The 26,556-nt window shown below is 44.0% G+C and overlaps 1 protein-coding gene across 3 annotated transcripts in view; it reads right to left on the bottom strand.

Moving 5' to 3' along the window:
* The window catches only part of LOC121553189 (zinc transporter 6-like), a 70,186-nt gene extending 44,364 nt beyond the window's left edge, over positions 1–25,822 (bottom strand). Inside the window, exons 1-6 of one of the 3 annotated variants that reach the window (XM_041866176.2) lie at positions 25,447–25,822; positions 24,446–24,492; positions 24,119–24,205; positions 15,470–15,554; positions 1,592–1,634; positions 1,355–1,420 (exon numbers count right to left, since the gene is read on the bottom strand). In XM_041866176.2, the coding sequence (XP_041722110.2) occupies positions 1,355–1,420; positions 1,592–1,634; positions 15,470–15,554; positions 24,119–24,205; positions 24,446–24,492; positions 25,447–25,777 (659 nt within the window). In that variant the 5' untranslated portion in view covers positions 25,778–25,822. Of the gene's footprint in view, positions 1–1,354; positions 1,421–1,591; positions 1,635–14,360; positions 14,490–14,839; positions 15,430–15,469; positions 15,555–24,118; positions 24,206–24,445; positions 24,493–25,446 lie in introns of those variants that run through there. The other 2 variants (XM_041866178.2, XM_041866179.2) reach the window with 2 other exon arrangements.
* Between the last annotated feature and the right edge of the window lie 734 nt (positions 25,823–26,556).

Genomic DNA, 26,556 nt, shown 5'->3' with positions numbered 1-26,556 from the left:
AAGTCAAGTCAAGGCCATTTAACTGTATAACTGGTTTTAAAACACCATTGGCCAAATCCCTGAACGGTTTCCTTCCTCTCTGTCAACGGAGTTTGGAAGGACGCCTGTATCTTTGTCGTCACTGGGTGTATTGATCCAAAGTGCAATTAATAACTTCACCATGCTCAAAAGGGATATTCAATGTACTTATATTTTTTTACTTTGACATTATGGGGTACTGTGTGTAGAACAGTAACACACAATCTACATTTAAACCATTTTAAATTCAGGTAGTAACAACAACATTTGGAAAAAGTCGAGGGGTGTGAATATTTTCTGAAGGCATTTTACCTCCATTCATTTTTTTTTTTTTGTACTGAGCTACCTTCACACGAGTCCTGCGAGGCTTGTGGGCATCCTAAAGCAAAACAACTGGAATGTACTCCTGAGAGTTTCACCTTCCAATAGGGGGTTATCATATTAGCCCAAACTGTTTGGTCGCTACAGACGTTTTCGTGAGAAGACCGATTTTCAGGATGTCTCCTGGTCTGACAAACACCGCTGTAGCTTTGCCACCTTCCACCGCAGATGCGGAAGGCCAACATAGGCGGATGCAGTAGATTGAGACGCAGCCCAACCCAAAACAGATCTCTAGCTTAACAGACGGATATAGATGGGAAATGTTTTATTATGCAGCAGCGTTTATTCCAGTGCCAAAATTGACCAAAAAGTGTAAGTAGGATAGTCAGTATATTCCAAAACAGAGTTTTGTGAGATTTGTGTAACTGAGGATGTCACTTACATGGTGGTTGGGTTTTGATTTTAATCCTGCCCAAACTGGACTACAGCCTGGCACAGTCTAATCCTGTCTGGCAGTATTCAAATCATCCGTATCACAGATGCCCGGTGTGCTGCAGAGCACGCTATCCAATCGCTTGCCAGAATCAACCTACGCCCATTTAATTTAGAGACAGCCGAACTAACCATTAGCACACAGCACCTCTGACTTGTTTAGACAACAATCCATAGCCTAGACATCGTCGCAAATGTTATGTTGAAAGAACGAGTTGCTTTTTATAAAACGGCCACACCCCTAAGACAAAATTCTTGTTTTTCTTGATGAGTACCGGAAAAGCCCAGGTGGAATTGGTAAGTTCAGCCCCTCTTTAAACAACCTAAGATGTGTGGGAATGTAAGTGTTATATCACATACAGTGCATTAATGCATACACCACATAACAGCATACATGAATAATCAATACAAGCCAATGGAAACATGATCATTGAATGACTCAATTTTTTAAATAAATATTAACAGTGGGGGACATCATGTTAGAAAACAGGCTACTGTAGAATCAGTGTACTAATGGACGTACCCAAACGAGAAGAGCTGACTAGGCTTCTTCATGGACACCCAGGAACTCAGCAGACAGGTGATCAGACTGTAGGCCAACAGGTACACATAAGTCATCATGACTAACAACAGCTCAACACAAGCAGTTGCACTCGAGTAAAAAGAGCTCAAGTGTTAGGTACAATATTTAGCTTACTGTAAAACTTCTTCAGACAGTGCTGATAAAACATGATGCACCCCAGAATGCCCACTTACTCACCTGAAGAGATCGAAGATGGTGAGGTATGTGTATGCTGTTAAGGCTGAAAGGACAGAGAAAGAGACGATCAATGAGTGCTATATTTTACTTGAAATGATTATAATAGAAATGAAGCAAATGCTTTTTTGCACTGTAAAAGCTATTGTAACATGTATGAAGGAGATAGCTGCGATACACCAGTTTAATTCATAGACTATTTTGGTGAGATGAACCGCAATTGAATAGAGCCTGCCCTTCTGTCAATCAACAAGACAAATGTTCTATGATGATAAATCAGTTGCAATACATCCTTCGTGTACCAGCCATTTCATGGACAAAAACATAAATATCCTTTGGTTGCCAAGGATTCCCTCCACCTCCCCCAAAACTGTGTCATTCCTGTCCAGTAGAGATGCCAGTGTAGCTGTGGTGTCTGAGCTAAGATGCCAACTCCCACGCATGCACACAGACAGTTATTATGAATAGACTCAGTGAGCAGGCCTGACCCAGTCTCCAGCCTCCTACTGCTCCCCAATGTATCTAGACTTTAAAAACACAGGGAGTAGTGCCGTGCCATTCTCACAGTCAAACTCCCTGGCCCTAGGGGGCGGTGTAGAGCAGAGCAGCAGTAGGCTAGAGGACCAGGAGGCGACAGAGGTGGAGTGATATCCGCCGGCCTGCAAACCTGGCATTATGTAAGATGGATATGATGGAGAGGAGATTAGCAAAGCGTTGCATGGAGCAGAACATTTTGTTTCCACACTGCTCTACCATGTTGGCCAAACTGAGGTGATGTAATTCAGGAGACATGCCGACCATTAGCCGTAGGCCCAGGGGATATATCGGACTGATTGAGTTCGGATTGTACTGTACCTACCACGCCGCCATGGTTATGGCTCAGCGCTCTGCATCACCGCCAGAGCACACAGGAATATACAGTGGGGCCAGAAATGATTGACACCCTTGATAAAGATGAGCAAAAATGACTAAAATAAATAATTAAAATACTGAGCTATATTGTATGGGAAAAAAATTCTAAATTATATTATACTAATACAATCGCTCAGCGAAAGAGATTGTTTAACAAGTAATAATAATTTCTCAAAATGATTGACACCCCTGTTTTCAATACTTCACCTTGCGAGGATAACGGCACTAAGCTTTTTTTCTAAAATGTTTTATGGAGTTGGAGAACCCATTGCGAGGGATCTTAGACCATTCCTCCATACAGAATCCTTCCAGATCCTTGATATCATTCGTCTGCACTTATGGACTGCAGTCTAAAATTCAAACCAAGGGTTTCAATGGGTGTCAAGTCCAGAGACTGAGATAGCCATTGCAAAATGTTGATTTTGTGGCTAATTAACAATTTTGTTGTGGATTTTGGGGTTATCATCTTGCTGGAAGGTCTACTTGCAGCCAAGTTTCAGCCTCCTGGCAGAGGCAACCAGGTTTTTGACTACAATTCCCCAGGACCAGTGCAAGCAGAATATACCCATAACATCAAAAGATCCACCACCATATTTTACAGTTGGTATGGGGTTATTTTCTGCTTATGTGTTCTCATTTAGAGCTCTTTGGCCAGGCACACCAGTGGTGGGTTTGGTGTCAAAATAAGAATGCATAAGCAGAAAATAACCCCATACCAACTGTAACATATGGTGGTGGCTTTTTGATGTTGTGGCTATTTTGCTGAGCAATCGTACTAGTATAAAATAATATAATTTCCCCATTTTTTTTGGAGCATACAATATTGTTCAGTATTTAAATAATTTATTTTAGTCATTTTTGCTCATCTTTATCAAGAGTGTCAATCATTTCGGACACCACTGTACATGAGAAAATCTCCTATACGGTGTCATCCCATACGGCCTTTCAACCGTGACCCAATCCTATAAATCCACTGTGGTGGTACAGGTATCTCATCTTTAGGTGTTAATCATGTGAATGTACTATAAACATCAGGGAGGACACAGGCTAGACTAGCCCATTGGTAAATGAGAGATCAAATCGGATAAGCCCTGGAGTAGAGCATGGGCTATTCACTCTCACTGATTAGAAGATGGACAATGTTTACCAAAACAAAAACAGGATGATATTTTTCATCAGGAAACGTCGGCTCAGCGTTTTTACAATGTACTTCACATCCATCACACAGTGTATTCACCACACACCGAGTCTGTTAGGACACATATCCTACCCAGTTGTCTGAGACAGTTTAATGCTAACATGCTGACCAAACGGGCCGCATTGCAATTTTTTTTTTACACATACATGTTATTCAATAATTTCATACAAACTGCTTGCAAGCTTTTGCGAGCTAAAATAGAACTTGGTCCCGCCTCGCCCATCTACTCATTGGTTTTTACAAGCAAATACCCACGTGGGTGATTGAAAGATGGGAGGTCCACACTCCAGTCCAGTTGGTGGCGGTAATGCACCTTAAGTTGGTTGCCAACCGCCATATCAAATTCACAGAAGGAGGATGAATCAAACAAAACTAAATAAAAAATAACTAGGTTTCCACTTTTTTATCTGTGGATTTATTGTCGGCGTAGAGAACACTTGATTTTGTGTGACTCAAATGGGTCAATATTCTACTAAGATCCGGCTAAAAAAAGGACATTATGCATTTCAGGTAAAATAACAACCCAATGTTTATCTCCCAGTACAAATTAGCTAGCAACAGCAAGCTAGCTATATGTTCAAGAATGTTTCATGCGTGTTTCGACCTGTCCCCAAATTAAATTAGTTGGTTTTGGTATTTTAACCTGCATGTCATGAACACGCCTCTGGTGGGGATAGACAAAAATCAACATACCCAAGCGAGGAGCGGTTTGGTCAGCATGTAAGCAGTTTATACGACCCGACTGTCTCACGAGCGGAGCCGGTTTGGTCAGCATGTAAGCGGTTTATACGACCTGATTGTCTCTGCTCTTCATTGTTTCCAAATAGACTGGTATTCTTTTTCCTCCAAATATCATACATGCAAACACACGCAAAACGCTTTCTTGTATGGAGCAGCAGCTGTCTGGTATGGAGGAGCACAAGTACATTAGTCATAACCCAGAGGAGGCCCGGTGGGCCGGCTCCCTCCAGAGCTGAACCCAATACGTGGAACATAATGTGTGCAGATTAAGGTCACTTGAGTATGTTTGTTTCTGATCAATGGGAGATTATAAAGGGAAGCGCAGTGGTGGAATATGACTCAGGAGCTGCATATTTAATGATGTCGTCTGCAGAGCAGAAGCCCAAACCAGTCTGATCGGCTGACTGTTAGCTGTGCCTTCCTGCCATCCTAGCCCCAACCTCACGCCCCAGCCCTCCCCCAACCTCACCCCCTAGCCCCAGCCTCCCCCAACCTCACCCCCCAGCCCCAGCCCCAGCCTCCCCTAACCTCACCCCCTAGACCCAATCTACACCCCTAGCCCCAGCCTCTCCTCCCGGCCCCAGTTCCACCCCAGGGAACAAAGCCCATTAACGGCATTAAGTGCTGCCTGGTTATGGGAGGATAAGCAAAGGTTGACGGGCCTTTGGGCCACGGGTGTGTATCACCTTTCCCTGGGCCAGGCTCTGCTGGGTCCTAACCGCATTGGCGCATAGACACAGGTTACACACACGGCATCTCAGATAGGAGAGATTTGCAAACTGCAGCAGTGTGCTGTCATTGCGCAGAGAAACATGCATCGACCAGGGCATCTCGGGTGTCTGTCAACGCGGCACATTAAAACAATAGATCGCTCCATATGTAAACTAAAAGCTTTATTGACTGACTACACAGAAACACCTGGCAGGGGAAATGGGAGCCGTGCAAAGGAAGCGGCGGCTGGTCTGGGCCTTGGGCCCGTGCTGACAGCCACAGGGGGTGAAAGTGAGACCAGGGAAACACACACTCAGGGCTGCCTGCTACAAAGAGCTGTGAGCACACACACCACCTTAGTGGCTCAGGGAGGGAGAAGTGAGTCACAACACACCGCATAGAATTCTGCACACAAACACAGACAGAAGCACACAATTGTTGATGAGATAGTTGACCCATCAAACCTGACCTGTCAGTAACCACAACCTGAAGCTAGCTCCGACTACCAGCTCCCACTAAATAAACTTTCGCCAGACCACTAAAAATCAAATGGAGAATTGTTTGAAAGAAACTGACCTCAGAGATCAACATTTAAATTCACCATTCAGTGGAAACAATGTGAAGATGGTACACCACTCATTTAGTAAGATAGTGTTCTGATAATGGTCAAGGTATAGTGTTGTAACCACAGAACTAGAATGAGATTGTATTTCTATGGATTTAACCACACCTTTGAAGTTGCTTTCAGGTTCTATGTAAAGGTTTCTCACTTGTTCACTCTTGACAGTTGGTGTATAAACAGCCACAAAGCCTTCAGAAAACGTAATCATGCAAATCTCTAGTTGTAATAAACAATATAAGGTAACTACCAGTCCGTCAATTCTCACCTATTCAGAGTGTGGTGTTATTGAAACCCCCCCCAATGGCTTTTGTACAAGGTGGCCCTATTGTTGTCAGAGCGACAGGCTACACTGAATCCTGATGGATGAGGCAAGTAGGATTTAGCATAGCCCTCTGTGAATAGGAAGACACGGGTGAGCAGCACATTGGTTTTGTCCAATAATTAATAGGCTTGTGTAACGCGAGGCTGCAGAAAGAGGCTGGAACTCTACACTTTAAGTAGGCTGTCAGAAATGAATAGGGGTACAAGGACAGGCCCCTGAGGATCTCCACACCAGCTTGTAGTGATATCTTCCCCTGCCCTGGAGACTGGAGAGCGAGCTCCCTGCTCCAACCCTGAGCTGAATACACAAGTCCCAGACTTGGCTTGGATAGGCTCCGGTCATCAGGGTGGATCTCAGTCTGTGACAGTGGAATGTCTTACTACAGTCTCCTCTTTATTTAACAGCATCAAAACTAGAAGCTGCTATTAGATTAGCTCATTCGGACGGACGGTAGCGCGATAAAGATTACATAATGAGGCTGATGAGGACATTAGCTGTACTGAACATACTGTCCACGAGCCACATCACCTAGTTCTAACCTATAAGCTACATGTCTATGAATAAAGCTAACCTCGTGGACCTATTATATGGCTATAGATCAGTGTCCAGGGCCAGATACTAAGTAAAGCAGATATGAGCAGATGTCACCCTACTCTCCGAGGGTGTCTCAGGGGGAGTTGGGATATGCAAAAACACATTTCCAATTCAAACACGCAAATAAAACACACTACATGTGTGAAGTAGGGACAAATATAAGCACTCACGTAATTTTTTATTTTTTTGGAATAAATTAAGTGAGTTTTATTATAGGCAAAGCTGAGAACTGTTTGGAACAGAAAGTGAATCTGAATGTAGGACTGTTCCCTTTAAACACAGCCCTGTGGGACTCACCAGCTGTGCTCTAACGGGGAAGAACAGGAGGGGCCTGGGGACTAACCAACTCTCCCTTTACCAAAAACAGACACACTGGAGCGCAGACACACGTGCACACACAGACACAAACAAACAAAGATAAACAAACACATGGACACACACATGCTGCAAGGGCCTAGACAGGATAACCTCAAGTGCCACACACAATCTCTTTCCATCTCTGACAGTCACACTCTCTTACCCACAGACAGACTTTTCTGGCGAGGCATCTGCATCGAGTTTGCCACCATGCCAATCTCCTGAGAGCCACACAAGGCCAGCCGCTCAGACTGGGGGGGGGGTGTCAGACAGGGTAAACCCTTTCATTCAGACCGCTCGCTCTCTCTCTCTCGCTCGCTTTCTCTCTCTCTCTCTCCATCTCCCTGGGCAGGAGGAAGGAGGGGGATAAAGGAGGAGGAGGGGTGTTTATAAGCCTGCAGAACAGGCACTTGACCTCCTTTCGCTTGGCTTCCCCCAGCTGTAGAAATACAGTGGGAACACACAGTCCCAGAGTATAGTGCTTCTGAGAGGCTGTCTGCTATAGAGGAGCGGAGCAGACAGACATCATATGCACTAACACGTAGAACAAACACAAACCTATCACATGAAAAAACACAAAGATAAGTTGACGTGTGTGTGTGTGTACTCCTCTCCAGAAACTAAACAGACTACACACTGAACTGTGAATTAAACAAATAAAAACAAGATTCTGAACCAAGGCCAGTCCCTATGTTCCATAACACCATCAAGGCAGAAAAGAATGTCCTGAATTTCCAGGAATCACAACGGAGCATTAAACATGCTTAAAAGTAAACCTTTCTAATCATCCAGTATAATCCCCCGTATCAGTTCAGAAGAATAATTGCCATAGTAAACAAACACAGTATAAGAAGGGCATAAACCTAGAGGATCATGGGCCTTGAAAACAATAACCCAGTGCACACTGCAGTCAGTTTGTGTTTGTCTGTACTGACCTACACAACCAACATGCCCAGGCAACTATTGATCCAGCTAAAATAATTGTTGACAAGAGGGAGAAGCATATCAAATTAAGGCATTTACATTTTTCAACAGCTTGAAACTTTATCTAGTCTTCCGGAGCAAAATTTGATCTGGACCAGCTGACAACAGCAAACATTCCTGTAGACTCATCTGTTTTATTCCGACAGCCTACGGAACAGTGCACCACTTTAGGATCAGTTATGCACGCACACGCAATGCGCTTTGAGAAGGAGGTGAGGAGAGAGGATTCACCCCTGGAAAACTCCCAACACCACCCCTGAAGGCACCGTTATCGGATACTTTGTTGATAGGTAATGCAAGGAAATCTATTGTTGTTGAATTTTCAGCTGAAGAAATGGCTGTGGTCATACGCACATCCATCAAAAAACGTGGGTGCTGGGCTAAATGGTACATACAGTGAGGGAAAAAAGTATTTGATCCCCTGCTGATTTTGTACGTTTGCCCACTGACAAAGACATGATCAGTCTATAATTTTAAATGGTAGGTTTATTTGAACAGTGAGACAGAATAACAACAAAACAATCCAGAAAAACGCATGTCAAAAATGTTATGAATTGATTTGCATTTTAATGAGGGAAATAAGTATTTGACCCCTCTGCAAAACATGATTTAGTACTTGGTGGCAAAACCCTTGTTGGCAATCACAGAGGTTAGACGTTTCTTGTAGTTGGCCACCAGGTTTGCACACATCTCAGGAGGGATTTTGTTCCACTCCTCTTTGCAGATCTTCTCCAAGTCATTAAGGTTTCGAGGCTGACGTTTCAGCTCCCTCCACAGATTTTCTACGGGATTAAGGTCTGGAGACTGGCTAGCCCACTCCAGGACCTTAATGTGCTTCTTCTTGAGCCACTCCTTTGTTGCCTTGGCCGTGTGTTTTGGGTCATTGTCATGCTGGAATACCCATCCACGACCCATTTTCAATGCCCTGGCTGAGGGAAGTAGGTTCTCACCCAAGATTTGACGGTACATGGCCCCGTCCATCGTCCCTTTGATGCGGTGAAGTCGTCCTGTCCCCTTAGTAGAAAAACACCCCTAAAGCACAATGTTTCCACCTCCATGTTTGACAGTGGGGATGGTGTTCTTGGGGTCATAGGCAGCATTCCTCTGCCTCCAAACACGGCGAGTTGAGTTGATGCCAAAGAACTCGATTTTGGTCTCATCTGACCACAACACTTTCAGCCAGTTCTCCTCTGAATCATTCAGATGTTCATTGGCAAACTTCAGACGGGCCTGTATATGTGCTTTCTTGAGCAGGGGGACCTTGCGGGCGCTGCAGGATTTCAGTCCTTCACGGCGTAGTGTGTTACCAATTGTTTTCTTGGTGACTATGGTCCCAGCTGCCTTGTGATCATTGACAAGATCCTCCCGTGTAGTTCTGGGCTGATTCCTCACTGTTCTCATGATCATTGCAAGTCCACGAGGTGAGAACCTGCATGGAGCCCCAGGCCGAGGGAGATTGACAGTTCTTTTGTGTTTCTTCCATTTGCGAATAATCGCACCAACTGTTGTCACCTTCTCACCAAGCTGCTTAGCGATGGTCTTGTAGCCCATTCCAGCCTTGTGTAGGTCTACAATCTGGTCCCTGACATCCTTGGAGAGCTCTTTGGTCTTGGCCATGGTGGAGAGTTTGGAATCTGATTGATTGATTGCTTCTGTGGACAGGTGTCTTTTATACAGGTAACAAGCTGAGATTAGAAGCACTCCCTTTAAGAGTGTGCTCCTAATCTCAGCTCGTTACCTGTATAAAAGACACCTGGGAGCCAGAAATCTTTCTGATTGAGAGGGGGTCAAATACTTATTTCCCTCATTAAAATGCAAATCAATTTATAACATTTTTGACATGCATTTTTCTGGATTTTTGTTTTGTTATTCTGTCTCTCACTGTTCAAATAAACCTACCATTAAAATTATAGACTGATCATGTCTTTGTCAGTGGGCAAACGTACAAAATCAGCAGGGGATCAAATACTGTTTTCCCTCACTGTACATGAAAATAACAAAGGCCTGTACACTGTTTGCGCTCAAATAATTACCACCTTTAATATTTCCACTAGCTATATAAGTACATTTCCGGTTGTTATGCGACAACATACGCACTATACACACGCGTACACATGGATTTTGTGTTGTAGAGTAGGGGCTTGAGGGCACACACTTAATATGTTGTGAAATCTGTTGTGAATGTATTGTAATGTTTTTAAAATGTATAACTGCCTAATTTTGCTGGACCCCAGGAAGAGAAATTAACTACAAATCTGTACATTTACAAGCTATTATTTTCCCACCATTGTTCATAGCTATTAGCTACAGACAGGATAATGTACCTATATATCAGCGGAAGTAGCCTCCTAAGAGATCCATTTTTCCTATTAATTTTTTAAAAATTTGATGCAGTGCAATGTCTTCCTTTCAAATTTGAAAGGCTTCATGGTAATGACATCTTAAGGCGGCAGGTAGCCTAGCGGTTAGAGCGTTGGGCCAGCAAACCCAAAAGGTTACTAGTTCGAACCACCGAGCTGACAAGGTGAAAGATCTGACGTGGGCCCTTGAGCAAGGCACTTAACCCTAATTGCTGTTGATAATGGCTGACCCTGGCTGTGACCCCACTCTCCGAGGGTGTCTCAGGGGGAGTTGGGATATGCAAAAAACACATTTTCAATTCACACAAGTATAATACATACTTGTACATGTGTGAAATAGGACAAATATAAGCACCCACCAAATTATTAAAAGGGATTTCCTTTTGGATTTATGCTGCCTTTATACTCAAAATTAGACCTAAATAAGTAAGTAGCCTTGCCCGAGCCAGAATGGCCCATAGGGCAGGAGCCCATCTCCTGTTGCTGTAGTCTGAGGCAGCTGGAGAGGGTGCTAGTCTACCGCAAGGCCTAGATGTATTCACATGCTAAGCCCAGTAATAGCCTGCAATGCCACTGTTAATTACGTGTTCTCTTCCAAGTAACGTTATGCATGCTTGTTTAACAACCGCTTTATGAAAATGCAATATAAATAGACCTAACTGTCAGAGAGAGGGAGTGGAACATGCAATCCTTGTGTGTTTTGTTCAGTGTCACTGAATTGCAAACCCCCATAAATAGACAGAGATTTAAGCATAGTCACATTTTCTCGTAGTTAATCATTATCTCGCTCAACCACGAATGCTGGACTTGAACTTACAGGTCTTAAGGATCACCCGCAGGTTTCCGTCAAACTCTGTGGAGCTAACATTGATTCTATCCAATTTGCAAGGAAGGAGTAGTAGCCCTCCACTTTAGAGGTTTGTAATGGAAAAACAGGGGCTGCTCAAGTATAGAACGGGAGATCTCTTCAGGAAGCCGCTTTCTCACAACTGAGCAGCTACATTCACAGCTATATTCACAGCTATGACCAGTCACAGGGATGAGGCTCGGTGCTGCTGATGGGGACTTCAGACTGTTCTCAGACTTCCTCCTCCTGTGTGACTATATGGCCGCTGACATGGCAAATTATGGCCCGATTATGCAAACCCCACATTCTATGGTTCCGTCCTGCATGCCTTTGGGACATTATCGTATCAAACTCAATTAGAGATTCTCTTTTGTTTTCACAATGTCACTCAGTTGATGATGCATACACTACTGGAATGACTACAGTCCACCCAAGGCACCAGAGGCAGTAAGGAGCATGTATGAAAAGCATATCTCCAATGCCGCAGCAGTGTAGATTTGCTTTGTTGTAACGCTGGCATTGTTTACTATGAAGGGGGAGGGATAGAGAGAGAGAAGAGGACGGGAGGGGATTCTAATGAACCGGAAGCCAAATGCTCAGCGCACCACATTAGGGTCTTTATGCAATGACTGGAAAACCTCCAGAGATATGGAAGAGCTCTAATTTGCAACACAGACACACTACAATAAACTCATCAGACCACTACACTACCGCGCCTATCGGTCTGAGCACCAAGCACATAACCCACAGCTAAAACAACATCCACAAGCTTGTACAGCGCCTATCACATAAAGTATAAAAACACAACACATACTAGTGTTGTCACGACACCACACAAACAACACATTCTAGTGTTGTCACGACACCACACAAACAACACATTCTAGTGTTGTCACGACACCACACAAACAACACATACCAGTGTTGTCACGACACCACACAAACAACACAGTGTTGTCACGAGACCACACAAACAAAACATACTAGTGTTGTCACGAGACCACACAAACAAAACATACTAGTGTTGTCACCAGAGCACAGAAACAAAACATACTAGTGTTGTCACGAGACCACACAAACAAAACATACTAGTGTTGTCACCAGAGCACAGAAACAAAACATACTAGTGTTGTCACGAGACCACACAAACAAAACATACTAGTGTTTTAACGAGACCACACAAACAAAACATACTAGTGTTTTAACGAGACCACACAAACAAAACATACTAGTGTTTTAACGAGACCACACAAACAAAACATACTAGTGTTTTAACGAGACCACACAAACAAAACATACTAGTGTTTTAACGAGACCACACAAACACAGTGTTGTCACGAGACCACACAAACACAGTGTTGTCACGAGACCACACAAACACAGTGTTGTCACGAGACCACACAAACAACACAGTGTTGTCACGAGACCACACAAACAACTCATACTAGTGTTGTCACAATACCATAATTTCGACTTCGATACCAGGTTTAGCATCACGATACTCGATAACAAAACGATACCACAGCAAACTCCCGAGTGGCGCATTGGTCTAAGGCACTGCATCTCAGTGCTTGAGGCGTCACTACAGACCCCCTGGTTCGATTCCAGGCTGTATCACAACCGGCCGTGATTGGGAGTCCCATAGGGCGGCGCAAAAAAAAAAGTATACTTTTTATATAATTATTTTGTATTACTCTTTGTTTTTGGAAACACATTTTTCCTCTCCTCCACTCCTGACTGCATGTGCTGCCATATAAATATAATGAATATAACGGGCGTCCCCATTCATGTCAATGATGGCATAATGGGTGGACTAGTGGCCATAGATGCGGTAAAGGGGTCAATCGAACTCCAACAGAGAATGGAATTGCTATGGAAACGCGTGGGGGAAAGGGCTGTGGGAGAAAGATCCCGAATCTCCTCATTGCCCCCCAGCAAAATGTAGCTACATTGACATTCTACATTACCATGGAAATTATTGCATCACAATACCAGGCAGCCATTGCGAGTGTACCCATGAGTTCAGTCAAATTGCCAGGGTAAGAGGTTCTGAGCCTGTTCTATTGATTCTATTTCTATGTGTGCTGCTGCTGCATTGTGGTCATTCAGTCAGCGATTTGTTCGACACAAAAAATGTTTTACGGTTATGCCGGTTATTTAATTTTTCATGGCGGTCTTCATCCATAACCGTCAGTTACACGGTAATTGTGCCAGCCCTAATTTTACCACACAGGAGACCACTTTTGAGGTCTGTGAAAAAACGAATACATTTTGATCATTACATGGAAATAACCCATTTTTGATTGGAGATTGCCATTGAGGGCTTCTTCTATTTTAAAAGTAGTCAATTGGGTGGGGATTCCTATGGGTTGGGAGCGATCAGCCAATTATCATAGCATTGTCGTCTTCTTCAATTGGTTTGCCTAGTTTGTAAATGGCTTTAAGCTATATGACTGCCATCTAGTGGCCATAATAAATTAATGACAAGACTCCAGCATGGCAGGTGGCGGTAAGTCACCAATATTAGCTTTACACTTTTTTTAAACATAAAAATAAGAAAATTGACTACTTTAAAATGGAGATAGCATGGGCAGCGCCATAGAGCCTGTCACAGAGGCCATAATGGCACAGACACAACGTTGTGATTTCTATACAACGCTCCTTGAACTGTTGTTTGGTTAGCAATGTTCCTGTAGCGCAAATGTGATGGTGTTTGCTAAACAAATGCTCACTGGATTGAAGCAAATAATCATGATTCTGCCAGGTAGGCATAGGCTACTTTGTAGTTAACTTTTCATTGAAAAGGTTTTTGGGAAAGCCAAAACGGCTACACAAAGTGGTAGACATACGCACACCACACACACACACAGACAGGGGCATTCCGGTGCCGTTGCCTCTTCAGAAAGTTGCAGGGAATACGAATCACTGATGCAGTCTGTTCATGTCTTATGATAAACTTGGGCAAATTAATAAGTGTTCTAATAAGTTCAATAAATAATTTCCAAACATGTACGCACGGCAGTGTTCTAGAATATTGGACCTTCGGCTTTCATACTTTTCGAATTCTCAGAGCAGCCCAAGCAATCCAACTGTCAACACATTCAAATGAATAGAGGATGCGTACCGGAGCCGCGTTGGTTGGGAATTGTGGGGAGGTGCACGTTCGGGCTGTGCGTCCCCTGCGGATGGTGGTCTCAGAGCCGCGTAGCTACAGTATGTCACAATGGGACGCCAGACTATCGCGTCTCAGCGTCTGTGGACAATGATTTATGCTTAACACATACTATTTGCAGCAGAACTGACATTATACTTGTTTTGTTATGATTGCATGACATTATAAAAATCCCTTTACTTGAATTAGTAATAATATCATATTGATGTTGACATGTAAGATTGGGGGCAGCTTATGAGATCTACACATTACCATCTCCATAAACAGATGGTAATCACATTACCATCTCCCTAAACACAAGGCTGATCTGTGCAGATATAGGCTGGAGAATGCCATTACAGCACAGAGGAAAGACTATCTCTCGCCCTCAATGGCTTCAATATTAGCACAGCTTGGTTTCGGTGTGGATAAACACCATATAGGAAATGTACCAACAGTTTCCTGTCCTGTGGATCCATTCTCCTCTGTCTCTGAGCAGCAGGGTCTGCCTGCCTGGTGCTGCTGTTTATTTGTGCTGGCTATTGACGTCGGTGTCGCATTCCTCGGGCCGCTCAATATCTGAAGGTCCTCCATTTCCTGTGTGTCTGACACAAAACACTGGTGGCGGCTGCTTGTGTTGCCATGTTTTTCATTGCCCCATTTTTCAGAGGGATTAATCGTAAAAGGATTTCACACTGATTTCACCATGATCATCATCATCATCATCATCACACCAGCACAATAACACTGCGACACCAGCAAAGATCTAATCTGAAGTGTTGGGGTGGGAGGTCGGAACATAGTAGATTAATTACTATTTCTATGGGTCAGGAGGACTCTGACTAGATCTATAATATGGGATCTCTCTCACTCTGGATGTGACATGAGTGGATCTAGGTAGCTGGAGAATAATCACTATAATGGTGGGAACTGCCATGGCCCTAGGTGAACAACTTTAGGGAGAACAGAATTACGTCAGAGTACAATATCAGAACAATGTCAGTACACAGTGTTCTCACTGACATACTCTATTACGCATGGCTGGCTGTGTGGAACACTGTCATGTGATGAGGACTACTCACCCATACTGTTGGTTGAGCTGCACCACATCAGCAGGCAACCAGTACAGAGGACATTCAGCATGCTGAACACCAGGATTCTCCATGACTGAAACACAGAGCATAACATTAAATAGAGCTTACCAAACCAAATGAATTCATTTAGATCTATAGGATTGATTGGAGTGGGATATTAACAGGTAATGCAAGTGGATGATAAGTTATATTATGCCAGTGCCTAACCTATCTGTCTGTTAATAAAACAAATATTGTGTTGTTCATGTGCTCTGTAATTCAGTTAATGCTTTGTATCAGACCAACCACGCAAAAAATTGAAAGCAAAAATGTGAGGAGGACGGTACAAACTCGAGGCCATCCACCGCTGCTTGGCCTGTCACTTTGTGTTGGAGTCAGAGGCTGTCCTTGGAGTGCTGTGAAATCTACAATTACTGCGGTGCGCAGTGTTATGACAGGGCTAGGGCGTCTTGTGACAGCCGGAGCCAGGGACAGAGATAGAAGCTGAAGTGTGTGTGTGTGGGCCTGTTGCGGCATCAGGGCCCTGCAGAACGCTGTGCCCGTGTGTGTGTGCAAACAGAGCGACAGTATGCTGCCCAACACATCCCAACTACACACACACTTGAAAAAACACACAGAGATTACACACTGACACCCTCTGGGTGACGGCAGTATTGCAGGTAAACATGTCAGCACATCTTTTTCCTGAGGGTTGTACTGAAGACATCACATATCGAAGTTAAATCTTACATTGGAGTGACACTCGCAAACACCCTTAGGAAAATCAGCCACCCTGAGTCACAGACTACAGTTGCTGATATATCATCTATAAATAATGTGCCTACGTAAAGTACTGCATCATCAGCTTGCGACAAACTCTATACAGCATCATCAGCCCGAGCCAGCACCACGCAAAATGCATGCATCATAAGCCTGAGTTATCCATGGCTGCTGTGTGGCTCAGTTGGTTGAGCATGGCACTTGCAACGCCGGGATTGTGGTTTTGATTCCCAGGGCCACCCATATGTAAAATGTATGACCGCATGACTAAGTCGCTTAGGATAAAAAAAGTGTTGCTAAATGGCATATTATTATTTTCTATATGGCAAGTGACTCCTAAGCTCCATAGTGAGGATGTCAGACTGACTGCATCTTCTCTGTGTGACTAGTAGTTTCACTGTTATGCCTTCTATCCAGCAGAGTATAGGCCTACTCTGCAGCACAGGGGGAGAGGACCTACTGTTTTTTACTGCCAGGTCAACAGCTGTATCAGTCTGGAAGACTCCTGCTAGTAGGTGCATGGATGGAGCAGTGTCCAGCCAGTGAGCCTAACCTCAATTATCACACATAATCACACCCCTATCAAGAAAGACACCACTCCCCACTTTCTCCGCCAAAGTATCAAGTCAATTTTATTTTCAGAAAACTTAGTCTCCTCTCTATGCATGTGAAGTGAACTAAGATGACTCTACCTCGATCAGTCTCTGTTCCTATAGAACCGAACCCAGTGCCAGTCTCTTCCATACAGCTTCTAGGGAGAGTAGTCAAAGGTCACACCACAGCACACGTTCTCCCTAGTCCCTACTCTTGTAGATGAGGGCCTTCACCTCTAGCAGATGGGCCGCTTGGAGCCAAAAGCAGCTTATCCCAGACAGTGCAGCCCCCAGGCTAACCATCCCATTGGTCCTCCAGTAGAGGCATGCCGAGCTACACCAGCAGAGCTAGCTAGCACACCGGCAGATGGAACACATACAGATCATTCCTAAAGAGGGGATGAACCCCCATGTACCCTCGCTGTACACAGTCAGTGGAGAGCAGGGTATCAGTCCAGAGCCTTAATGTGTCCCTGTGGACAGAAGCCTTACAGTCCGGTCGTTATACCATCCACTATCCCATGTGTAATGGAGATAAGAACATGCCGTAAGCTCACTGCACAGCTTAAAATGTTGCCAATGGTGCCATCTAAATTGGATATTTTTCTATAGCTCAACTGGTTCGTACTTTGTCAAGGATGTCAGTCATGTACGTGTTAGCGCGACAGAGGACCCCGGGTTTGAGGACAGTTTACTCTGAGTTGCACATACAGCCCTGCTCCTTTGACACCAGCCTACAGTGGGCTCTGGAATTATTGGATCCCTTGATAAAGAGGAGCAGATAAAGGCTATAAAATAAATACTGAGCTCCAATTTATTTATTTATACTAATACAATTGCTCAGAGAAATAGATTTTGTTTAACAAGTAATAATAAAATTTTTCTAAAAGATAGGAGTCAGAATTATTGGATCCAGCTTAAACAGTACAGTCCAGCACCCTCAGCTTGCGAGGATAACGGCACTGAGACTTTTTCTAAAATGTTTTATGAGATTGGAGAACACATTGGGAGGATTCTTAGACCATTCCTCCATACAGAATCTTTCCATATTCATCCTCCATAAAGACCTTATTTTAAAGTCAGAAGTGTTTTAAGCCAGAACATGCCTTCACTGTCAAGGTCACGTATCCTCTCAGTCTGGCTTGTATAACAGTATTGTACTTTGCAGAGCCTTTTGCTCCGCCAAGTAGCCTAAAGCTAATCAATAGCCTTTCAGCTAAAATATACCAGGCATACATATATGGGTACAACCTACTGCTCCAAAAAATAAAGGGAACACTTAAACACAATGTAACTCCAAGTCAATCGCACTTCTGTGAAATAAAACTGTCCACTTAGGAAGCAACACTGATTGACAATACATTTCACATGCTGTTGTGCAAATGGAATAGACAGGTGGAAATTATAGGCAATTAGAAGGGGTTCTGCAGGTGGTGACCACAGACCACTTCTCAGTTCCTATGCTTCCTGGCTGATGTTTTGGTCACTTTTGAATGCTGGCGGTGCTTTCACTCTAGTGGTAGCATGAGACGGAGTCTACAACCCACACAAGTGGCTCAGGTAGTGCAGCTCATCCAGGATGGCACATCAATGCGAGCTGTGGCAAGAAGGTTTGCTGTGTCTGTCAGCGTAGTGTCCAGAGCATGGAGGCGCTACCAGGAGACAGGCCAGTACATCAGGAGACGTGGAGGAGGCCGTAGGAGGGCAACAACCCAGCAGCAGGACCGCTACCTCCGCCTTTGTGCAAGGAGGAGCAGGAGGAGCACTGCCAGAGCCCTGCAAAATGACCTTCAGCAGGCCACAAATGTGCATGTGTCTGCTCAAACGGTCAGAAACAGACTCCATGAGGGTGGTATGAGAGCCCGGCGTCCACAGGTGGGGTTGTGCTTACAGCCCAACACCGTGCAGGATGTTTGGCATTTGCCAGAGAACACCAAGATTGGCAAATTCGCCACTGGCGCCCTGTGCTCTTCACAGATGAAAGCAGGTTCACACTGAGCACATGTGACAGAGTCTGGAGACGCCGTGGAGAACGTTCTGCTGCCTGCAACATCCTCCAGCATGACCGGTTTGGCGGTGGGTCAGTCATGGTGTGGGGTGGCATTTTTTGGGGGGGCCGCACAGCCCTCCATGTGCTCGCCAGAGGTAGCCTGACTGCCATTAGGTACCGAGATGAGATCCTCAGACCCCTTGTGAGACCATATGCTGGTGCGGTTGGCCCTGGGTTCCTCCTAATGCAAGACAATGCTAGACCTCATGTGGCTGGAGTGTGTCAGCAGTTCCTGCAAGAGGAAGGCATTGATGCTATGGATTGGCCCGCCCGTTCCCCAGACCTGAATCCAATTGAGCACATCTGGGACATCATGTCTCGCTCCATCCACCAACGCCACATTGCACCACAGACTGTCCAGGAGTTGGCGGATGCTTTAGTCCAGGTCTGGGAGGAGATCCCTCAGGAGACCATCCGCCACCTCATCAGGAGCATGCCCAGGCGTTGTAGGGAGGTCATACAGGCACGTGGAGGCCACACACACTACTGAGCCTCATTTTGACTTGTTTTAAGGACATTACATCAAAGTTGGATCAGCCTGTATTGTGGTTTTCCACTTTAATTTTGAGGGTGACTCCAAATCCAGACCTCCATGGGTTGATACATTTGATTTCCATTGATAATTTTTGTGATTTTGTTGTCAGCACATTCAACTATGTAAAGAAAAAAGTATTTAATAAGATTCTTTCATTCATTCAGATCTAGGATGTGTTGTTTAAGTCTTCCCTTTAATTTCTTTGAGCAGTGTATAAAAAGTGATGTTTACGTGGCAAAAATGGTCAAAGATGTTGCACATATCCACTTCTTTGTGCAAGTGATGGATGATGCTTCAAAGGCTTGACAAAATGGAGGCAACCCAAAGTTGATCTATAGGGGAGAGTGGGGTAAGTTGAGCCAAAGGGGTATGTTGAGCCACCCTTGTTTCTAGGAAACTAAATATAAAATTAATCATTTGACCAAATATTTGGGAAGAGGTCATTTCATGGAGTCTGTAAAGGAAGAAACCACATGGAAAAAACTGATTTTCTCCGAGTCAAATTAATTAATTGTGTTAAGAGGTCATGATGCTTGTATCTAAACCAAAGTAGATCATTTTAAGATTGTTCAATACATCAGTTGGGGTCTCTATAAGCTTCAATATGAGGTCCTAAACATACACTACATGTGGACGCCTCCACTCTTCTGGGAAGGCTTTCCACTAGATGTTGGAACATTGCTGCGGGGACTTGTTTTCATTCAGCCACAAGAGCATTAGTGAGGTCGGGCACTGATGTTGGGCGATTAGTCCTGGCACGCAATCAGCATTCCAATTCATCACAAAGGTGTTCGATGGGGTTGAGGTCAGGGCTCTGTGCAGGCCAGTCAAGTTCTTCCACACCGTTCTCGACAAACCATTTCTGTATGGACCTCGCTTTCTGCATGGGGGCATTGTCATGCTGAAACAGGAAAGAGCCTTCCCCAAACTGTTGCCACAAAGTTGGAAGCACAGAATCGTCTAGAATGTCATTGTATGTTGTAGCGTTAAGATTTCCCTTCACTGGAACTAATGGGCCTAGCCCGAACCATGAAAAACAGCCCCAGACCATTATCCCTCCTCCACCAAACGCTACAGTTGGCACTATGCATTCACGCAGGCATCGTTCTCCTGGCATCCACCAAACCCAGATTAGTCCGGACTGCCAGATTGTAAAGCGTGATTCATCACTGCAGAGAACGCGTTTCCACTGCTCCAGAGTCCAACGGCGGCGAGCTTTACACCACTCCAGCCGAAGCTTGGCATTGCGCATGGTGATCTTAGGCTGCTCGACCATGGAAACCCATTTCATGAAACTCCCAGCGAACAGTTCTTGTGCTGACATTGCTTCCAGAGGCAGTTTGGAACTCAGTAGTGAGTGTTGCAACCGAGGACATACTATTTTTACGAGCTTCCACACTCTGCAGTCCTGTTCTGCGAGCTTGTGTGGCCTACCACTTCGCGGCTGAGCCGTTGTTGCTGCTAGACGTTTCCACTTCACAATAACAGCACTTGCTGTTGACTGGGGCCGCTCTAGCAGGGCAGAAATTTGACGAACTGACTTGTTGGAAAGGTGGCATCCTATGACGGTGCCATATTGAAATATCCCTCAGCTCTTCAGTAAGGCCATTCTACTGCCAATGTTTATCTATGGAGATTGCTTGGCTGTGTGCTCTATTTTATACACCCGTCAGCAACGGGTGTGGCTGAAATAGCCAAATCCACTAATTTGAAGGGGTGTCCACATACGTTAGCGCAATGACTGGACGTCTATGGGTATCTACTAGCATGCTAGGAGATACCCATAGACTTCCAGTCATTGCGCTAACACTAGTTAGCATTGGCTCGCGAAACTACCTCTAAATTCCTTCATACTGGACAGACATAAAAATGGTATCCACTAGTTTATCTGACACTGTGGAAGTAGATAAAAGGGCCTCATTGCCAAAATCCCAAAGTATTCCTTTAAAGATGCACTATGCAGAAATCGCACCGCCATTTCCTGGTTGCTAAAATTCTAATAGTTCGGCTAATTTCAGTTTATGTGACAAATCAAGAAAATATAGTGTAGAGAATCATTGTACCATCTAAACCGCTGTGAAATATAATTTCCATAACCAAAAATATTGTATTTTCAGCTGTTTGACACTTGTGAACAAAGCCCAAAGTAAAAGACACAAAAACAAAACTTAACAGGAAGCATAGAAATAGTGAACATAAAACAGAACTACCACTTCTTAGACTTGCTTTCAATGAGAATGACAGATCTAAAAACACACATTTCTTTGTGAATTGGACGCGTCGCCCAAAAAGTTACATATTGCAGCTTTAAGTCTGTGTTAAAAGATGCTTAAAATGATTAAAAGACCAATAAGCTAGTGTGATTGAATTGTGTTTGGGAAATAAAGATACGTGGTTTTAAAAAGAAAGTGGTAATATTTCATACAGTACAAACATTTGTAGGTGGCTTAACTTACCCTGTCCCGCGGCTCAGTTTACCCTACCTGGGGTAAGTTGTGCCAAGAGACCACTTTTTTTGGACAAGCTGTGTTTTCAAAACTGTAATGTTTACATTAATTCTGATTATTTCCAGGGATACACAACATCCTGAAATATATGTAGAAATCTTTGTTAGAATGAATAATATTTCTCTTGACAGTGATGCTGACTGTAAAAAACGGGCACGGCTTGGGCTGAGCATCCCCAAATGAGATATGATACCATGAGTTGAGCGGCATTTTCACATTCAATCAATGTTTAGCCTTGGACTTTGTTTGCTCTGTAAGCTGTGCACTAATCCAATCCTGGTTTTGTTTGTAAAAGTAGGACCCTGGTGTAGGCCAAAAAGTAGATTACACTCTGCACACCACCCCACGTGTGTTCTACAATTCCATCAAGTCTCTGAGCCTTCCTGGACAAGTCCATTATCAATCAGATTACTGAAAACTCTGTTTGCCAAGTTGGGTTGGCAAGGCCTGTCCATTCCCACTGTGATGAAGAAGTCCATAGAGTGAAAGATTATCATGAGGTGTTTGGGCGCTTGCCTATGAGATGAGATATCTAAACAGTTTACCATAATAGTGCAATAATTAAGTCAGGGTCATCTGGGAAGGGAGATTGGGGAATTCCCAAACAAAGAGCACTGCAGGAGAGTTTGTCCCTGAGGTATGTTAATGTACACGCTACCCTCTACGAGTCAGTGTGGAAGCCTCCACTTTTGTCTAATATATACATTCAAAATGTTGAGTAAACTTCATTTTAACTTACTCTACCTGTTGTCCCCTGATTTCATCCTTCTACCATTGGAAATTTGAGACAAATTATCCACAGGAAAGTGTTATTAACCTGACTTTTCAGAACGCTGGTGTGTATATGGTCTTGTTAGCTGGTATTTCCGGTTTGTATTTTCAATCTACTGATGCTATTAAATACATAATGTGCATCACGTTCTAAAAGGTTTGTATACATAATGTGCATCACGTTCTAAAAAGGTAGGGTACTTTCCTGAGGGTATTTTTATTTTATTTTGCGAGACTGAAAAGATTTGGCATGGGTCCTCAAAAAGTTATACAGCTGCACCATCGAGAGCATCCTGACTGGTTGCATCACTGCCTGCTATGACAACTGCTCGGCCTCCGACCGCAAGGCACAACAGAGGGTAGTGCGTACGGCCCAGTACCTCACTGGTGCCAAGCTTCCTGTCATCCAGGACCACTATACCAGGCGGTGTCAGAGAAAGGCCCTAAAAATTGTCAAAGACTCCAGCCACCCTAGCCATAGACTGTTCTCTCTGCTACCGCACGGCAAGCGGTACCGGAGCGCCAAGTATAGGTCCAATAGGCTTCTTAACAGCTTCTACCCCCAAGCCATAAGAAACCTGAACAGCTAATCATGGCTACCCAGACAATTTGCATTGTCCCTCCCCCTCTTTTACACAGCTGCTACTCTGTTTATTATCTATGCATAGTCACTTTAACTCTACCCACATGTACATATTACCTAAATTACCTTGACTAACCTGTGCCCCGCACAGTGACTCTGTACCGGTACCCCCTGTATGTAGCCTCCCTACTGTTATTTCACAGTGACTCTGTACCGGTACCCCCTGTATGTAGCCACCCTACTGTTATTTCACAGTGACTCTGTACCGGTACCCCCTGTATGTAGCCTCGCTACTGTTATTTCACAGTGACTCTGTACCGGTACCCCCTGTATGTAGCCACCCTACTGTTATTTCACAGTGACTCTGTACCGGTACCCCCTGTATGTAGCCTCCCTACTGTTATTTCACAGTGACTCTGTACCGGTACCCCCTGTATGTAGCCACCCTACTGTTATTTCACAGTGACTCTGTACCGGTACCCCCTGTATGTAGCCTCGCTACTGTTATTTTACTGCTGCTCTTTTATTATTTGTTATTTTTAACTTAACACTTATTTTTCTTCAAACTGCATTGTTGGTTAAGGGCTTGTAAGTAAGCATTTCACTGTAAGGTCTACACCTGTTGTAATCGGCGCATGTGGCAAATAAAATTTGATTTGACATAAGGACCAACCGCCCAGACAACCAGTGGAGTAAGTTCAAATGTAATTGTATTCAATATTCTGGCTTGTAGAGGTCGCGAGTGGGAAAAAAATGTATTACTGTGTTTCAGAGTATGTAAACAGCAAGGTGTATTAGGCAATGCACAGGTATGCACACACCCCTTACTGCTAACTTACCCGTCTGTCTGAAGTCACCAAGCGGAATTCTTGAGAGAGTTTCCCTAAGAAGGACCGGTGCGTCTTCCGGAATGGGTGTATAGTACCCTGTGGGTACCACACAAACACAGTCACATGAAATGATGTGAGAGAGAAGGATGAACCCTGTAATGCTTGCAGAGAAGCAGGAGGATACAAGCTATAATTCTTACATAATACTACCATCTAGTGGCTTCACAATGTAGTGTTTATCCTTCTTACTCAGCTACAGTAGGCTGCCAGTAATTATTATACCGTTTTTTTTTCTTTAGACCCTACCAACTGGTGTCTTAAAAAAGGAAAACTTACCAGCACATACGTGTCAGTTTCATGCTTTTTTCGGTGCATTGGGATATCTGCAGAGGAAGTACATCAACAGAGATTACTGATATAAAGTAAAGTTTTCATCTAAGGTTATTTTGAAGTTACCAGGATGACACGTTTGACTATGCATGGTTTTCAAAATGCATTTCCACCTAAGACTTACCCCACGTCAGTGTGTTGCCAGTGTTTTATGTTAATGTCAACTCTAGTACAATTGTGTCTCCATCAGGAGTGTGCCACTAAAGACTTGTGGCGAGCAGAATCAACAGCCATCAAGACAGTTGCTTTGTGATAAGGTGTTAAATGTTCACAGTTAGCTATTGTTATGTAAATGCAAGCTACGAAGTACCAGTGGCCTGGCCTTGGCACCATGTCGGGCCAACCGGAACCATGGGCAGTGAGACAGGGGTGCCACCCCGCATAGATGGAAACAGAAAAGTCGGAGCCTTTTGGGTAAGACACCGGGGGTAAATCTCAGATTGAAACTCCAATCGGCGTGGTCTGTTTTAGCCATCTATCATTCTAGTCGTAACGTTATGGCTAGGTCTGGCTGTGCAAACAAGATGATGTTGGCAAAGGTTTAAAAAAAATATGTGCAGATAGCTAAGTTAGGTAATTGGCTATCTCTGTTTTCTTGCATGCTAACTAGCTGGCCTAACGTTACATAGCTAACTAGCAGATTAAACATCGTCAACGTTAATGAACTTTGCCCGGGAATTCAGGCAAGCTCACTCTAGCAAAGCAAGTTAGCTGATAAGTCTTATTGTCTTGGCATTCATCACATAGCAATGACAATGCATTAGTTACAGTGAAGATTTACCTAGCCAGCTATCTAGCTAGCTAGACACAGTTGTGGAAAGATGCTTCACAGCTGATTATGGGCGCTAGCGCTAACCGTAGCTAGCCAGTTGGATAGTGTCGTTACCCTACCAACATTGCGCTGGCTAGCTAGCATAACATAGCTACCGGTAACGTTAGCTAGCTACCTGAATCGTTGATAACGTCCACCACTACCATGTCAGTCTTATCCAGGGGACCAACTTTCCTCTCGGTCACCCCGGACGGCACCACGTCCGGCTTGGAACCGAATTTTCTGGGGTAAAAGTCTCCAACATTGTGATACGATAGTCCTGATGGAGACGTGGTCATACCATCCATCGCCATTTTGGACTTTTCAAATCGATTGAACTCTCGAGAACCTCTTAGTTGCGCGTGCCTGCACAAATTCACAGATCTGTAAATCATATTTTCGTGATCTAGCTCTTTGCTATCCAGAAAAAAATATTGTTTACATGGTTTAGCAGTCAGGGATTTCATGGCGTCATACAACTACAATTGACCAACATAGTTGGTATGAATAGCTAGTGCTGCGTTCAAAACAACAAGGAAAAATACGAGGTCAAATCATGACGTCAGTGATCTTCAGGTCAGAAAGTTGTAGCTCTAGAAAGAGGCCCGAGTTGGAATTCCGAGTTGGATAACCGTTCAAACCCAGTCGGAGTTAGTTTTCTTTCTTCTTTTTTTCGCGTTCCCAGCTGTTTTGAACGCAATGAAGTCCGAGATTTCCGAGTTCATTTGAACACGGCATCTCGAACCCGCATAAAAAAAATATGTATATTTTCCCAACAATGAAGCGTTTCCACCAAATTGACTTTTTGCAGATAAAAATCAGTGCGTGATGACATAGTTAGTGCACACAAAATGTATTTCTTCACTTACATTTTCAGGTACCGAATAAAAATATAAATTTCAACTCACAAAAACTGTTGCATTAAATAGCAAATGTGCATACCCTGGTGTTGGCACGTGCGCTCTACCCAAAGATCGCGGTAGGCTCTGTGCGGGTATAGTCTTGATTAGAGCGATAATATTTTTCTTTATCAAATGGCAGTCGAGCATCGTGTCACCAGAATAAGACCCTCTATATTTTTTGGGAAGCAGTATCAAGAGCACTATGCACTTTCACCACCATTTGAAGTTAATCGTAATCAATTCAATCAGTAGTTTAATAAACTGCATGGTTTCTCGAAAGTAGGGTCATGGCTAGAAGGGATCCAGCTTTTGTCAAATGAACGCAAAAAGCAGTTTTTTGTTTT

The sequence above is a fragment of the Coregonus clupeaformis genome, chromosome 37, assembly GCF_020615455.1.
Source record: "Coregonus clupeaformis isolate EN_2021a chromosome 37, ASM2061545v1, whole genome shotgun sequence".
Classification (NCBI taxonomy): Eukaryota; Metazoa; Chordata; class Actinopteri; order Salmoniformes; family Salmonidae; genus Coregonus; species Coregonus clupeaformis.
The sequence above is the reverse complement of the archived record's forward strand: the minus strand, read 5'-3'. Positions and strand labels throughout refer to the sequence as shown.